This window comes from Marmota marmota, unplaced genomic scaffold (genome assembly GCF_001458135.2).
Source record: "Marmota marmota marmota unplaced genomic scaffold, marMar, whole genome shotgun sequence".
NCBI classification, from domain to species: domain Eukaryota; kingdom Metazoa; phylum Chordata; class Mammalia; order Rodentia; family Sciuridae; genus Marmota; species Marmota marmota.
In genome coordinates, this window is record NW_025999872.1 from 1,594,524 (window position 1) to 1,611,115 (window position 16,592).

Consider the following 16,592-nt stretch of genomic DNA (forward strand, 5'->3'; position numbering starts at 1 on the left):
CAGCGCAGTCAGGGGGAGAGGGGACAGTCCATGACCCTACACTGAAGCTGCTCTCAGGGAGCAAAGCCCCACCATGTCTCTTCAAGAGGGTTCAGAAGTGCCCCTGAAGTGAGACAAAACCCCAGAGCACAGTGTCTCTGGGCCAGGAGCAGGTCTGGGGCAATAACCCACTACATACTAAAAAGGGAAGGCAATTTAGACACCCTCACCTGCCTTTCTGAGCACCTCTACCCTTCTGCTAGAGGAATAAGTCCAATTGCTCAAATCTAATTAAAAATTGGCTCTTGAGAAAGATCTAAAATTCATTCAAAAGGATTGACAGATTGACAACTTTAAGTGCAATGAAGCAGTTTTTTGGAAAGAAGTGGGTTTTTAATGGTGGCAACTCAGGCAGGTGAAGATAGAATGTGAAGTTCTTTTACAGCCCCAGAAATCATGTGGGTTACTTATCTACCTCACCTTGTCCCCCTGTGGGCTTGGTCACACTTTAGAGTCATGCATCTCTTAGGTACCTGCTGTCCTAGCTCCACAAAGAATCTCAGCACTACTCTAGCCTCCCCAGGACAAGGAGTGTTGTTAGTAGCTGGCAGGGTTCTGGAGGCTGGGAGAGCCACTAAGCAGCCCTGGGCAGCACTAGCCAGACCAGCTCTCACATCTAGGAGCCTCAGGGGTCTTTTAATTCACTTCACAGTAATTGGACATCCCTGGGCACCCAGGACAAAATTGGGCACTGTGAGTGGTTGGTCCTGGCCCAGGCCATGGAAACACTGCTGCAGATTATCACTGCCAGATATACCTATCCAGGACCAAGGACATTGTGGCATTGCTCCAGTCTGGGAAGGAATACCAAAGAGCCGCCCTCCCGATACATCCTTGGGTTCACCCAGGATGTGCTCCTATAAGGACAATGACAGGCCACTAATTCAGTTTTTTTATTAGGAATTTTGGGTTCCTCAAGAGTGGGGGAGTCCTGCTAGAGTCCCCAGAACCCTTGGGTCAACAGAGAACCCAGCTACCCTAGTCCTTTTGTGCAGAACCACTTGAGAATGTTTGCTACTGGACACAGCTGTCAGCTGCCTTCAAAAGGACAAGCATGGAGGGGCTGGGGTTGTAGCTCAGTGGTAGAGTGCATGCCTTGCACGTGTGAGGCACTGGGTTTGATCCTCAGCACCACATAAAAATAAATAAAGGTATTGTGTCCATCTATAACTAAAAAAACATTTTAAAGAAAAAAAGAACAAGCATGGAAGAGATGCCATTTATGGTGAGGGAAGAGGAAAAATCTTCTAGGAAGGGAAGTGAGGAGAGTCAGAGACGACCCTGAAAATAACCTTGTAAACAGCGAAACAGAGTCTGTAAAATATACTTCATTTTATCACAAGCAGTGCTCCAACCTCTACAACATGGCACACACCCCCCAAGGGTGGAGCATTAACATCAGAGCTCACCCCAAACCCACCTGGTGTCAAAATTCTAGGTGAGGTCACCAGAACAGAAAGTCTGATTTGAGTCCCTGTTCTGCCATTTACTAGCTATATGACCTTGTGCAGACTATTTAACTTCTCTGACTCTTCATCTTCTGTGAAATGGGGACAACATGGTGAGGAATAAACTGATATGTGTACAATCTTTACTTAGCTGAGCTACTGTGACAGGTTGTAGCCCCAAGAGGGTGGGCTGTGGAGATATATGCAGTAAAGAACTGTGGTAAGGAGGCAGAGGCAAGATCCTCATCTTTCCTGGCTCTTTGCCTTGTACCTGGAGAACTGACAGGCTTTGCACTATCAGGTCCCAATTTGGGAAAACTAAGGACAAAGAGTGATTAGGGGCTGGGGCTGTAGCTCAGTGGTAGTGTGCACTGGCTCAATACTCAGCACCACCTAAAAATAAATAAAGATATTGTGTCTATCTACAACTGGAAAAAAAAAAAAAAAAAAGACAGTAATTAGCAGCCTCCATTCTGATATGGAATTCTTGTGTATCTCCAAGTGGCCCTGCCCCCAAGGAGGTCTTTGTTAATAGAAGTCAAGTCACATGACACTCTCCCACCCCAAATTCTTCCACAACTCTGACAGAAGACAGCACAGTCAACAGGAGCAGAGTATATTTATGGGCATGGCTTGGCAAAACAGGCTGGCTAAGAGTCCGGAACAGGGTCAGGAGGATCAGGCTTCTCACTGGCCAAAGTGGCAGAGTCCCCCTCTCGCTGCTGTCTGACATGCTGACCCAACAGGGCCGTCAGCTGGATGGGCTGGTGCTGAAGCAAGAAGTGTGTCTGGGCCATGAGGAAGGCGAGCCCTCCTACCAGCTCCCCTTGCAGCAGGGACAGACTGGGCAGCTTGGTGTAGTTGATGAAGCCCTGTCTGCTGAGAATGGTATCATCGATGCAGCCACCTGGAAGAACAGAGGGTCAGCTGGGCTCCCCACAAATGCCTGTCTTCTCTAGAAATAATGTTCCAACCCTAGGAATCTGCTCTCCATTGCCCCTCTCTCCCCTCCCAGCCTGCCCAAGTCTGGGTTCCATTGCCACACCCACTCCCATCAGTAGAGATCATTACCCTCCCTTCCTTCCTTCTGAAAACTTGCATCAAGCATCCAATGGCCCCAACCCCCTGAAGTCAGCATTTCCTAAACTTTCTTAAAAACAGAATCATGGAGTGGAGGGAAAAAACAGGGAGTTATTTGATAGAGTTTCAATTTTACAAAATGAAAATTAGGGGCTGGCTGGGGCTGGGGCTCAATGGGGTAAAGGTCTAGTCTAGCATGTGTAAGGCAATGGGCTCAATCCTCATTACCACAGAAAAATAAATAAATAAAATAAAGGTATTGTGTCCATCTATGACATATACATATATATGATGAAAAGTTATGGAAGCCAGGACTGGTGGTACACACCTGTAATCCCAGCGACTGAGAAGGCTGAAGCAGGAGGATTACAAGTTCAAACCCAGCCTTGGCCCTAAACAACTTAATTAGGCCCCGTCTCAAAAAAAAAAAAAAAGGCTTATGGAGATGGTGATTGCACAATATTATAAATGTATTTAACATCACTATACTTTTAAAAATAGCAGGTGAAGATGTGAGGGAAAAAAAAAAGAAGTGGGTCACATTAGATTGGGTAGAGAGAAGTGATGGGAGGGGAGGGGAGGGGAAGGGGGGAATGGAAGGACAGCAGAATAAAATAGACATTATTACTGCTGTGGGTATATACGTGACTGCATGACCAATGTAATTCTGCAAACTGTACACTCAGAAAAATGAGATATTATATCCCATCTGATTCAAAAGTATGATATGTCAAGATCATTGTACTGTCATGTGTAACTAATTAAAACAAATAAAAAAAAAGAGAGAGACAGAAAAAAAAAATAGTTAGCAGGGGGGGCTGGGGCTGAGCAGTAGAGTGCTCATCTCGCATGTGTAAGGCCCTGGGTTTGATCCTCAGCACCACATAAATAAGATAAAGATATTGTGTCCACCTATAACTAAAAAAAAATATTAAAATTAATTAAAATAGTTAACAGGGTAAATTTTATTTTTTCATACTGGGGATTGAACCCAGGGGTGTGTTACCACTGAGCTATATCCCCAATCCTCTTCATTTTTTATTTTGAGATAGGGTCTCACTAAGTTGCTGAGAGTCTCACTAAATTGCTGAGGCTGCCCTTGAACTTGCAAACCTCCTGCCTTGGCTTCCCCAGTTGCTGAGATTACAGGTGTGTGCCACAAATTCTGGCTCCTAAGATGGTAAATTTTATATTATATGTATTTTACAACAGAAAAAATTAAGGAAAAAAAAGAATCACAGGTGGTACTATAAATATGGTTTTCCTATAAAATTCAAATTTCCTAGGGACATGGGCAATATTCTTTTCAGATAAGCCCCCTAGTGAGTCTTAGAAGTAACTGGAAAAACTGGTCATTGGCCCAGCACCCTATACTTCAGTTATTTATTTTAAATACCTTTATCTGTGTGGGTTTCAGCACCCACTACATCGCAGACTCAAGGGTCTGAATTTGCTGTCTCCCACCCCAGAGCCCGCTTTCTGTCTTCCTTAGTCTTTCCTCTAGCACAGAAGTGGCGCTGTGAGACAACAGAGGTGTCAAATGACAGTCAGCCCTCAATAAACCTGCCATTGATTCTGGTCCCATCCATGACAGCATGTTCCCTGTAGACGGCACCAGGCTAGTGGCACCTGCCCCACCTCACTTCCAGCCCTAACTGGCAGGAATGTTTGCTCACCTAGCAGTGGTAGGAAAGGCACACCCTTTAAGATGCGCACCATCTCCTTGACCTTGGGCTCTTCGCTGACCAGCAACATGTTGTGTCCCACAAAAAGAGGCAACAGATTTTGGTACTTGGAATCTTCCAGAAAGGGTTTCAGGACCTAGGATGGCAAAAAAGAATGGCTGATGGGGGGAAAGTGGGGACAAGTGACACTTACCTTGGTCATGGGCCACATCAGGTGAAGGTGCAACCCCTCAGCCCTTAACTGTAGCTTAGGCACCCGACTAGGAGGCGGTTTGTCTAGGCCAGCTAAGGGAGGAGTCAGAAGTAGGCTATGGAGGGAGCAGAGCCAACCTCTGTCTGGCAGGCATGAAAGCAAAGGGTGGAAAAGACAGGCCTTGTGACAGAGTCACCCCTACCTCATTGGGGAAGACCTTCATGAAGATCTTATGTTTCCGCAGCTGGTGCCGTATGGCAAGTTTGTCCTCTGCACTCAGGGCCACATTTTGGCAGACGGCTATCATTCGGTTGTCTCGGAAAACTGCTGCTATCTCCCGACGGAGGAGCCGGATGAGGCCTGTTTCCTGAAGGCAAGAAGGGATGCTGAGGGACATCAGCTGTCTATCCCCCTGGCAGCTCTCAATCTCTCCCAGATAGGCACTGGGGCTTTCGGTGATGGCCAAATGTGCAACACATTGGGGAACAGGTGAGGTAGTTGGGCACCTGACTCAGTGAGGTATAACATCTCCCACTGTAACCCTTCTGTTTTCATTAGCTAATCACAATCTTCAGAGTAGTGCTTTCAAACCTAAGAACTCTTGACCTCCCCAAACAGGTCAGCAGGCTCCCTAGTCAACACTGTTTGACAATAATATTGTGAAAATTACTTCAGTTATCAATCTGACACTGTACTCATGTTAAATTACTTTACCAGTTATAAATACAAGATGAGGATATAGTTGGGTGACAAAGCTTGTGCTTAGCATGCATGAGGACCCAGGTTCAATCCATAACACCAATTAAAAGGAAAAAAAAAAAAGAGCCGGGTGCAGTGGTGTGCACCTGTAATCCCAGCAGCTTAAGATGCTGAGACAGGAGGATTGTGAGTTCAACGCCAACCTTGGCAAAAGTGAGGCACTAAGCAACTCATGAGACCCTGTCTCTAAATAAAGTATAAAATACAGTCTGGAGTTGTGCTTGCCTAGCATGTATGAGGCACTAAGTTCAATTCTCAGCAACACATATAAATAAATAATTAAACAAACAAATAAATAAAGGTCCATCAACAACTAATAAAATATTAAAAATAAAATATAATAAAGTATAAAACAGGACTAGGGATGTGGCTCAATGGTGGAGTACCCCTGAGTTCTATCCCTGGTTACCCCTGCCACAAAGAAAAAAAAAAGAAAGAAAGAAAAATACAACACAACTTTTGCACTGTTAGTTTAAATGTGAGACAAAACATTTTTCACAGAACAAAACTTAATTTTCTCTTTTTTTTTAAAGAGAGAGAGAGAGAGAGAGATTTTTAATATTTATTTTTTAGTTTTTGGCGGACACATCTTTGTTTGTATGTGGTGCTGAGGATCGAACCTGGGCCGCAAGCACGCCGGGCGAGCGTGATACCACTTGAGCCACATCCCCAGCCCAAAACTTAATTTTCTTAAAGAAAATGTTTCTCAAAATTGAGAACCTTAGGACCTAAGAATACACTTACATATCTCTACAACACTGTTTAAGATTTTCTTTTTCCCTAAAGCAAAGAATCTAAAATTTATTTAGCTGGAGATGTAGCTTGGTAGCAAAGTGCTTGTCTAGTATTCTCAAGGCCCTGGGTTTGATTCAGCACCACAAAAAACATTTTAAAAAAATTGAAAATAATAAAATATATTTAAAAAGTGGACAACCTAGAAGTCATGTGCTTTTTGCAGAATTCCATGAAAAAAATAAAATATTGTACTAAATGTAGGTTCCAGACCTGCCGTGTTCAATATAGTAGCCACTAAGGCAAATGTGGCTATTTATATTTAAAGTAATTAAAATCAAACACAATTAAGAATCAGTTACTCAGTCACACTAGCTTTATTTCAAGCGCTCAGTAGTCACAAGTGGCAAGTGGCTACCATATTGGACAGTGCAGATATAGAACGTCTCCAACATTTCACAAAGTTCTATTGCATGTGCTATTTTAGATTCTTCTACAGTTAAGAAGTAGCATGCCCAAATGGCCTAAGAAAAAACTGTGGGAGAAAAATTCCATACAATTTGCCTGAACTGAGAGGGAAATGCTGTGAATAGGCTTTAACTGGATTGACCCAGGTGTGGCAGCACATGCCTATAGCCCCAGCTACTTGGGAGGTTGAGGCAGGAGGATCACCAGAGCTCATGAATTCAAGATCAGTCTGGAGGGCTGTGTTGTAGCTCAGTGGTAGCACACTTGCCTAGCACTCATGAGGCACTGGGTTCAATTCTCAGCACCACATATAAATAAATAAAATAAAGGTCCATTGACAACTAAAATAAATAAATAAATAAATAAGATCAGTCTGGAGAACATGGTACATGGTGAGATCTCAATCTCAAAAAAGCAAAACAAAAAAATAAAGGTCGAGTAATATTTAAGTTTGTTTGCTTTTTTTTTTTAAAGATGCAAAACCAAACAAAAATTTCCTAAGTGCTGATGGAAGAGGCCCAGTCACTAAAGTGTGGTTTGCCAAGCAATGCTCTATGGGCTGACCCTACAGGGCCATTTCAGAGGGCTCTGTGTTTTCACAGGCAAAAACCCAGATGCTAGGTTGTCTTCTCATTCACCTTTGAGGAAGCTGCTCAATGACTCAGAGCATCTCTTCCATCTGACCTAACTCCCTCAGGCTACATTTGCTGATGTCCTTCTCTCCTACAAGAGAAGACAGCTACCTAATCCTTAAGAAGCAGCAGACAACTAGAATACTAGAATTTATTAGGTATACAAAACAAAAGCCACTAAAAAGATACAAATTCCCAGGGCTGGGGTTGTGGCTCACTGGTAGAGCACTTGTCTAGCATGTGTGGGGCACTGGGATCGATTCTCATATAAATAAATGAACAGGATAAAGGTAAATAGGATAAAGATAAATTTAAAAAATTAAAAAGATACAAAACTCCACTGGTCTTCCTGTTTTTTTTAAGGACAGAATGATTCTCTCATTTCTTAAGGAAAACATGAAAGCATCAACTCCTTTTAAGACAGGAGAGGATTGGGGGTGTCACTTAGTGGTAGGGTGCTTGCTTAGCATGCACCAGTCCCTAGGTTTGATCCCTAACATTGCAAAAAAACAGAAAACAAAACACACAAAAATAGCAGAGACCTCTCCCCTCCCCCCACCTGCCCAGGTAGCTTTCACATGCATTTTTTAAATGCCATTATTTTATTTATTCATTTTTATGTGGTGCTGAGAAGCAAACCCAGTGCCTCACACATGCTAGGCAAGCACTCTACCACTGAGCCACAACCCTAGCCCTCACACACACACATTTTTAGAGACAAGAACAGAATGAAGGAAATCCAGGAGGCCATCTAATCCATAGAACCCACAGGCAAATGTAGAATCAAGTGCAGATTTCATCTTAAAGTACCTGGGCCACAGGATCAAGTAGAAGTGAAACAATGATATGAGTGACTGTGGTTTGGAGTCCCACTTCACTATGAAAGAAAAAATCATTTTAATCCACTATCCCACCACCAAGTGATGTGCATGCAGTCTCCTCCTTACCTCCTTGGGAGGGCTGGGGGGAGGTGGCAGGCACCTTGGGTTGATGGCAGGTTTGGGGGGAATATACTCAGTCACAGCCATCAGCTTCTGACGTTCAAAGTGCATCACACGACGGTGGCGGGTTACGGCCTTTGAGCCATAGCGGACAGTCTGGAGGGTGGGCAGCCGGCCTGAGGGAGGAGATGGTAACACAGTGAAATACAATCTTTTGGAGGCCCTAGTTTGCCCCAAATGGAGCAAAAGCACAGCCTCTAGACAGACACAACATGGCTCACAGAGATAGACAAGGAAGTGCCTGCCAGAAATCCTGAAATCCCAAACCTTCTCTTTTTTAGTGGGTCAGCTGCTTGATCTCTTGAGGCTCCCATTTCTCCAGCTTGCTTTTTATGCAGAGATGGGATAAAAAATGAGAACAAAGGAGAAAATATTTCAAACATATTAAACAAAGGGGGAAAGGGCTCAGCAAACCTTTTCCTAAATGGACAAATAGTAAATATTTTAGATTTGGGGGTTGTACTATCTGTCACTTATATTCAACTATGCCAAAATGTGACCATGGACATTTATGTAAAAAACAGATAAGGTTTGTTCCAATAAAACTTTATTTATAAAATACAGTGACCAAGGGCTGGAGGTATAGTTCAGTGGTAGAACACTTGCCTAACATACTCCCGAGTTTAATCTCCAGCACCACAAAACAAAACAAAAATAAAAAACCTCAGTGACTAGCCTTGCCATGATATGCCAACCCCTGGTCCAAGTCAGTGGTTTTCGAAGTATAACCTACCCTCACTTAGCCATCAACATCAGCATCCTCCAATAGTCTGTTAGAAATACCTGCCCTAGACCTATTGAATCAAACTCTGGGGTAGGGCTTAGCAGAGTGTTTTAGTAAAACCCTCCTGGTGGGGGCTTGAGATATAGCTTGGTAGTAGAAAGTTTCTCTAGCACAGGAAAGGCCCAGAGTTTAATTCCCAGTAACACCAAAAAAATAATAAGTTCTCCTGGTGATTCTGATGCATGCTCAAGTTTGAAAACCATGCTCAAACACTGCCTGTGAGGGCTGTTCCTATCATTTGAAGCAAGGGTAGGCACACATTTATGACCAGAATGCTACCTGACCATTATGCTACTCTTCCACATCTCTCTTCCCTTCTCTCTTCTTGTTGACAGGCAATGCTTGAGCGCACCCCTCAGAAAACAAAGAGACACTTAAAGCCCTGAGCTAAAGTGACCCCTTCATCCTCAACACAAGGGCCAAGCCTAATGTTTCCTAATTTCAGCCCCTCCCAAGGCTGAGATGGGACCTCAGAAAAAGGGTCTGCTAGAAGGTAGCTCTGACAGACAGCATGGAGACCTGCTAGGGCTAGAAGTTTATTGCCAGTGGCCACAAAATCTAATTGTTATAAGTGGCTTTGGAATCGGATTAAACTGAATTTTAATATTTCTTCAGCCACTTACTAAGTGTGACCTTGCCCAGTCACTAAACTGGTCCAAAACTTGTTTCCTCATCTGTAAAGGGCAGATGGTAATCCTTTCCTTACAGTATGCTTCAAGATCTAAATGGGATAATATGTGTAAAACATTTATCACAGTTCCTGGCCTATAATAAATGCTCTAATTAATTCATTAAACAATTATCTCCTGCATGCCACTAAGGTCAGAAACCATGCTGCCTGCTGGCTATGCTGTATAAATGATTCTGTCCTTTCAGAGCTTAACACAGGAGATAAACGAATAAATAAAAGTAAACTTACAGGCTATAATGGGGCGAGGGGGTCAGTAAACAGGGTACATGATACAGAATTAACTGAAGAAACCTGCTTTACAGAGGTCAGAGGGAAAACTTGAGGAAGCGACAATCAGGCTTAGAGCTTCAGAAGGAGGCATACGGCAAAAGTTCGGGCAAAGACTGTTGCAACCAGGGGCGAGAGCTAAGTGGTGGGGTAAAGAAACCCAAGGCAGGGGGATCGGGACGTAAGGAATAAATGCTTTTGTTGGTGACATCGTTGCTATGATAATCTGGAGTCACAGGGAATTAGATGGGATAAGACCCGCGATCTAACTGGTGTCAGGGATCACCAGGACATCTCTGGAGTCAGAGACAACCGGAAGTGTCAGAAGTAGAGGAGGGGAGACGAGGATTAGAGAGCGCTGGCCAAATACGCAGTGAGATCTTACGGGCCGCTCCTTACCCGCCTGGGGCAGGAGACCCCCTCGCAGCGTCCCAGCCGCGGCCGCAGCCATCGCCACCGGAAAAACAGACAGAAGCGGTACGGAGCCGGAAGAAGCTAAGGATTATGGGCCAGCGAACCCTGGGGTCGGAAGTGGTGGGCAGATCTTCCGGATAGAGCCGTAATCCGCATGCGCAGAGCGGCACCCTCTCTTCACTTCCTCTCTAGCTGGCGTCTGGTATCCTAGCAACGACACGAACTCTTGGAAACCGCCCCTTTCTTATCCCTCCTACCCACAACCGCCCAATTTGCTGCCAGCAAAGTCTTTCCACACCCCCACAAACTCCAAACCCTTCATCCCTATTTACTTGTCTTCGACTACATCCCTAACAAGTTGTTCTGAGTCAACCAACCCCTTTCCACTGTCTCCCAAGTCTAGGATTCTCTCTCGCCTGTCATTCTCGGTTTGGCCATCCTTAAGAACAGTCCATCCTTAGGAACTTCTCCGCTCTTCTTCGTTCCACTCTCGCCTCAAGCTAGCAGCTGTCTATTTTACATCATGCCTGGGGGTAAGTAGGGAAGTGGGTTGGTAAGTAGAACAGTTGGACAACGGTAGGGTCAGCCTCCAAGAAAGAAGAAAGATGACAATTGGACTCATGTTTTCACAGCTAAACTTGCCCAGAGTCCAGAAGAAAAGGATGTCTACATTACTGAGGCCCTTATTACTGAGCGGAACTTGACCTACCCTGAGGATGAAGATCTGTCAGAGAAGATGTGAGTGCGGGCGGGGGTGGGGGGGGGGCTGCACGTAGTGACCAGTTCGCTGAACCCTACAGATTCGTCCACTCATCCTTATTTCTTTACTTACTCCCACTCCAATCAGTGATCGTGTCCAATGATTTTCCCTCCTTAAAAATCGTTCCTTTTAAAGGCTGTGGCTGTGGCTCAGCGATAGAGTGCTTGCTTAGCACGCTGGGTTCGAGCCTCAGCACTGCATAAAAATAAATGAATAAAATAAAGATGTTGTGTCCAACTGCAACTAAAAAAATAAATTTTTAAAAAAATCGTTCCTTTCAGTCAGGCACAGTGGTGCAGTAATCTCAGTAACTCAGGAGACTGAAGCAGGAGGACTGCAAGTTCAATATCTGCCTGAGCAACTTAGAGAGACCCTATCTCAAAATAAAAAAAAATAAAAAAGACTGGGTATGTAGTTCAGCGCCTCTGGCCTCTGGATTTAAATCCCAGTGCCAAAAACAAAACAAAACAACAACAACAACAAAAAACTGCTTTCCAGCGTCCTCACTCAGCTGCCTTAGATAAGGCTGTCATCCTTTCTCAGAAATCTTTTTATTTATTTATTTAATACTGAGATTGAACCCAGGGCACTTTATTAAAGTTTTGCTAAATTGCCAAGGCTGGCGTAGAACTTGTGGTTCTTCTACCTCAGAATCCCAAATTGCTGGAATTATAGGTGTGTAGTACTGTATGGCTTAAAGCAATCCTTTTTTAAAATTTTTTTTTCAGTTTTCAGTGGACACAACATCTTTATTTTTTTATTTTTATTTTTTATGTGGTGCTAAGGATCAAACCCAGTGCCCTGTGCACGCCAGGCGAGTGCGCTACCGCTTGAGCCACATTATTTATTTAAAGCAATCCTTTTAAATAACAAATCTGATCAGGTACTCTGTAATAGAAACTTCCTCAGCTCCCTATTATCTCCACAATAAACTCCAAATGCCTTAAAATGAGTTGGTCTCTGTTCTCTTCAGCCTATTTCCAACAACTCTCCATTAGTGTGTTCTCACACCTTAGCACCTTGTTACTCAAAGGTGTTGGGGGCAATGTCATTGGCATTCATCTACGAGTTCGTTAGAAATAAAAAAAAATCTGAGGCTCACTGCAGAACTACTGAATAAGAATCTGCATTTTAATGATCCCAAGGGATTGGTGGGCCTATTAAAGTTTGAGAAGGGCTGAATTAGCATACACATGTACTGTTCATTCTGCTTGAAATGCCTTCTCCCTGTCCCCCTCCCAGCTTTGTAGCTAACTCCTACTCATCTGTCACTTCCTCTAGAAAGCAATTCTGGATCCCCTTATTCCAGACCTGGTGCACAGCTGCCAGAGACCCTTGTACCTGGCTCTGTCACCCACTTGTCATAGATGAAGGCTGGGGGAGTCTGAAGACTTCCCTAAGAGTGATGGGCAGAGACTCTGTCATTTATCTCTAGTTGGAACCCAGTAAATGTTGTGGAATTAATGAATAAATTCGTGGATGGAATGGGTGACTTTCACTCTATGGACCACTCAAAAGGTAGAATGAGGAAGGATCTTCCTGCAGAGATGCTGTCATTACTGCCCTACCTACCATCTAGGCTGGCCCAAGAAAGAATTTTCTGGCCTCCAAATCTCTCCAGGAATCATGAATGGATTTCACTCAGTTTCCCAAAGGGCCTCTACTCTCTCAGTCTGATTCTCCCCAGTGCCATCAACAGAGATAGAGGTCTCTTAGGCAAGCCAGCTTCACGACCTGGACATCACTTCATGGGTCAAGAAGCTGTTCTTGACAATGATGAGAGTCACTCAGCCATCTACCCCTCCTCAAAACATCTCTTCTCCTCCTCCTCCCTCCCATCTCTCCTGCTGAAACCACAGAGGTGAGCTTTGTCACACCACTCCACCCAATCTTCTCCCAGGTTTCACACCCTTGCTGAGCTGCAGATTGTCCGCCTGGACCGGGAGGGGATTACCACTATCAAGAACTTAGAGAGTCTCCAGAATCTTCACAGTCTTTATCTACAAGCGGTAACTCTTGCCCCTTGCTCTTCCTTTCCCCTGACCCCTTGTGGACTAGGTCTGTCTAATCCAAAAGCATCCAAACAGGTCATCTTGTGCCTTCTTTGATGTTCAGACAAATAGGTCTATGTTTAAATCATTCCCAAATAAATCAGGAATTCTCCTCAATTGAAAGACTGATCCCTCTGAAAGAGATCTTGAACCTGCCCTTGAATTGTTGCTCCTTAGTCAGACACTTCTTTTGGTCTAGTTCTTCTTGGTATCTGCCCTAAACTTTTCATATTATACAGCCCAAGCCCATTCCTGTTTTGAAGAAGAAGAAAACTGAAGATTCCTCTACACCTTTTGGATCCTTGAAGGCTGCTAGACATTGGTGGTGGTCTTCAGACTCCCCCAGCCTTCATATTCCCAGCTCCCTTTCAGTTTCCCCACAGAAACTCTTCAAATCAAATGAATATGTGCTCATTTTCCCCTTTTGGCATGCAAGTCACCACCAAGGCTTTTTCCAATTTTCTAGTGGCCCTTGGTTTCCTTCCCTGATTCCAAGGTCCCTCTTTGGCTGCGGGGTCAGAGAAGGGTACTTCAAACCAGTTTATCCAGCCCCAAGTTTATACTTTTAGCTATCCATCCAAAGAAAGCCAATCATCTCCCAAAGATAGCGACAAGCAGTCAGGAGTGGGGTTGTTCCCAAAGTGCAACATCTCTAGCTTTAAGTGCAGCTGTGGTACTGGGGCTTTGTCCCCTTACAGGGCTCCCCACCCAACTGACAGCTTGGTTTCCCCCACTTTGGTTTCCTCCTGCAGAATAAGATCCAGCGAATTGAGAACCTGGCTTGCATCCCTTCCTTGCGGTATGTGGCACCAAGGCTCAGGTGGGGGAAGGAGTAAGGAGTGGGAGGGGAAACACGGCAATACCCCAAGAACCTGCTCAGAGCTTTCCAAGCCTGGCTCTTGATCAGCCTTGATCAGCTCTTTCCAAGCCTTGCTCTGCTTCCTCTACCCCCATAGGCCATGTGTCCCCACTAGTCATCCAACTGCCTGACAGGGGCCCCAGGTGTCTGGTGTCTTCCTCTCTTCCTCAACAGTCCTGTCTCTGCCCCCACCCTTCCTTCCCTAGTTTCCTGTCTCTAGCAGGAAACAGAATCAGGCACGTGGAAAACCTCCTCAACCTCCCATACCTCCAGTTTCTGGACCTCTCTGAGAACCTGATAGAAACGCTGAAGCCGGGTAGGAACACCCTAGCCCTGGCTCACGGCACTTGTCCTGTGTGGGGTCCTCCCTTCGTTCTGCCCTCCTCCGCCACCTCCCTGTGCTTGTGCTCAACACAATCCTGCACATACACTTCATCCTCAGAGGGTGCAGAGTTGGTATGAGAGCCTCACTCCCTGTGTCTCTCCATGTACAGATGAGCTCCCCCAGAGCCTCCTCATCCTCAACCTGACTGGCAACAGCTGCACCAAGCAGAAGTGCTACAGGTGAGGGACTGAGGGTGGGAGGAACAAGGTCCTGGTTAAGTTCCGCCTACTAACTCCACAAGGGCTCCTTCCCAGCCTGCAAACCTGGCATTGCCCATGGCCCCTGCTCCTCCAGCCCAACAGTTCAAGTTTGCTCCTTCCCCATTTCGTTCCCATGCTGCACAGGAGCCAGCCCTTAGCTCTTTGGGGCTGACCTGAGGCCCCACTGCTAGACCATGAGCTGCCACCTGTCCAGGTGTGGATGCTGTGACATGTGTCCTTGTGTCCTCCCAGGTTCCACACCAAGGATACCTTCCTCAGTAGCCTCTGCTCTTACTGCCTTGCAGGGAGATGGTGCTAGGAGCCCTGCCACTGCTCCTGGACCTGGATGGGCAGCCTGTGTCAGAGCGCTGGGCCTCAGATGAGGAGGACAAAGCCTCTGATGGTGACGATGAGTTCCCGGAGCTGAGTGGCCCATTCTGTTCAGAGCGAGGTGACACTGTTTTCCATAGCTTGCAGCAACCTATGGGGTCCGGAGGAAGCTAAGAGGGCGGTGGTGTCTGGGGAGTGGCCTTAATCCCAATCAGCATCTGGGTCATGGGTGGTAGAAAGTGCAGCCAGGCCAGGTCCTTGTCCTGGGCATGCAGGGGACTCACTCCTCCCCATTGTCAGCCTTGGGCTCCTCCCTACTAAGGATGTGTGGTGCGGGATCACCCAGAGACCTTCCAGAACCCAGAGGGCCCTCCTGCTGAGCCCTAGGCTCCAGCCACCACCCTGGCCCCTCCCAGGCTTCCTCAAGGAGCTGGAGCAGCTGAGCAGACACCAGGAGCGCAGGCAGCAGGAGGCCTTGACAGAGCACCTTCTGAGGATGGAGATCCAGCCCACCCTTACTGAGCTGCCCCTGCAGCACGAGGTGCCCGAGGCTGGGGAGAGCAGCCCTTCTGTCACTCCAGAGCAAGGAAAGGAGTCACCCCCTGAGGCTGCCTCTTCACTCCAAGCCTCATCTCCCACCAAGAAACCATGCACTCTGGTTCCCAGGGCCCAGCCAAGCTCTGTCCAGGCAAGGAAGGGGGCCCCAGCAGCAGCAGCCCCCAAAGCCTCTCTGGTTGGGTCCCTTAGCACAACCAAAACTGCAACCAAAAATACCAAGAAGTGACGTGTGACCTCCCTATGTGAGCTTCCTCTTGTCCTCTCGCCCCTCACCTGTGGCAGGAGCCCCTCCCTGGTAAACTGTCTCTAGGCTTTTCATGTCACTTGGCGGCACCTCAGGGGAAGGAACCAGTAAATAAAATAGCAACCTAATTCTAAAAAACTAATTTCTTCCTTCCTTCCTTTTTTTTTTTTTTTTTTTCGGTTGGGTACTAGGGATTGAACCCGGGTGTGCTTAACCAGCCACATCCCCAGCCCTTTTTTTGTATTTTATTTATAAAAGACAGAGTCTCCCTGAGTTGCTTAGGGCCTTGCTAAGTTGCTGAGGCTGGCTTTGAACTTGTGATCATCCTTCCTCAGCCTCCTAAACCACTGGGATTATAGGTGTGCACCGCCATGCCTAGCTAAAGAACAAATTTCTAATCTTCCAAAAGGCTGATATCCTTCAGGGTCCCAGTTGGCGTCACAGCTCCTGAGTGGGCAGGAAGTGGGTACTGCCTCATGGAGGAGGCCATCTCTCAGGGTACACCTCACTGCCCCTCCAAGGGTGTGTCCTTCCCAGTTCTAAGCCAAGGACCCAAATCCTGTGGTCCTAATTGTCCCCAGACAGGGCTGAGGGTGTAGCTCAGTGGTAGAGTACTTGCCTAGCACATGCAAGGCCTTGGGTTCAATCACAATAAATAAATAAATAAATGTCCTCACAAATAGGAGCCAGCTACCACACAAGGCATGATCTTTGATCTTAATGCGCACACATGTATGCACCCACACACAAAAAAACACATACCCACACCATTAGGGATGTTTCCTCCCTGTTCTCACATTCCCTCCACAAATTTCATGGCTAATCCTTATCACCTCCCTCATTAGAATGTGCTGGGTAGAGCTAGGTGTGGTGTGCACACCTGTAATGTCTGGGATTCAGGAGGCTGAGGCTGGAGGATTGCAAGTTTGAGGCCAGCCTCAGTAACTTAGTGAGTCCCTAAGCAATTTAGCAAGACCCTGTCTCAAAATAAAAAATAAAAAGGGCTGGGGAT

General features: G+C 46.0%; 2 protein-coding genes across 2 annotated transcripts; one reads left to right on the forward strand and one right to left on the reverse strand.

The window, feature by feature from the left end:
• Positions 1-2,087: 2,087 nt before the first annotated feature.
• Mrpl10 (mitochondrial ribosomal protein L10) lies at positions 2,088-10,320 on the reverse strand. The gene is made up of 5 exons (XM_015506678.2): positions 10,179-10,320; positions 7,984-8,153; positions 4,648-4,812; positions 4,244-4,388; positions 2,088-2,394 (listed from the first exon to the last, which is right to left on the reverse strand). Exons 1-5 carry the CDS (start codon positions 10,228-10,230, stop codon positions 2,138-2,140), a joined length of 789 nt encoding a protein of 262 aa, XP_015362164.1. The 5' UTR covers positions 10,231-10,320; the 3' UTR covers positions 2,088-2,137.
• Positions 10,321-10,426: 106 nt separating this feature from the next.
• On the forward strand, positions 10,427-15,722 carry Lrrc46 (leucine rich repeat containing 46). Its single transcript, XM_015506704.2, has 8 exons — positions 10,427-10,726; positions 10,826-10,931; positions 12,854-12,962; positions 13,757-13,803; positions 14,070-14,179; positions 14,358-14,427; positions 14,754-14,899; positions 15,195-15,722. The coding sequence occupies exons 1-8, from the start codon at positions 10,717-10,719 to the stop codon at positions 15,560-15,562; spliced, it is 966 nt and encodes a 321-aa protein (XP_015362190.1). The 5' UTR covers positions 10,427-10,716; the 3' UTR covers positions 15,563-15,722.
• The last annotated feature ends 870 nt before the right edge of the window (positions 15,723-16,592 follow it).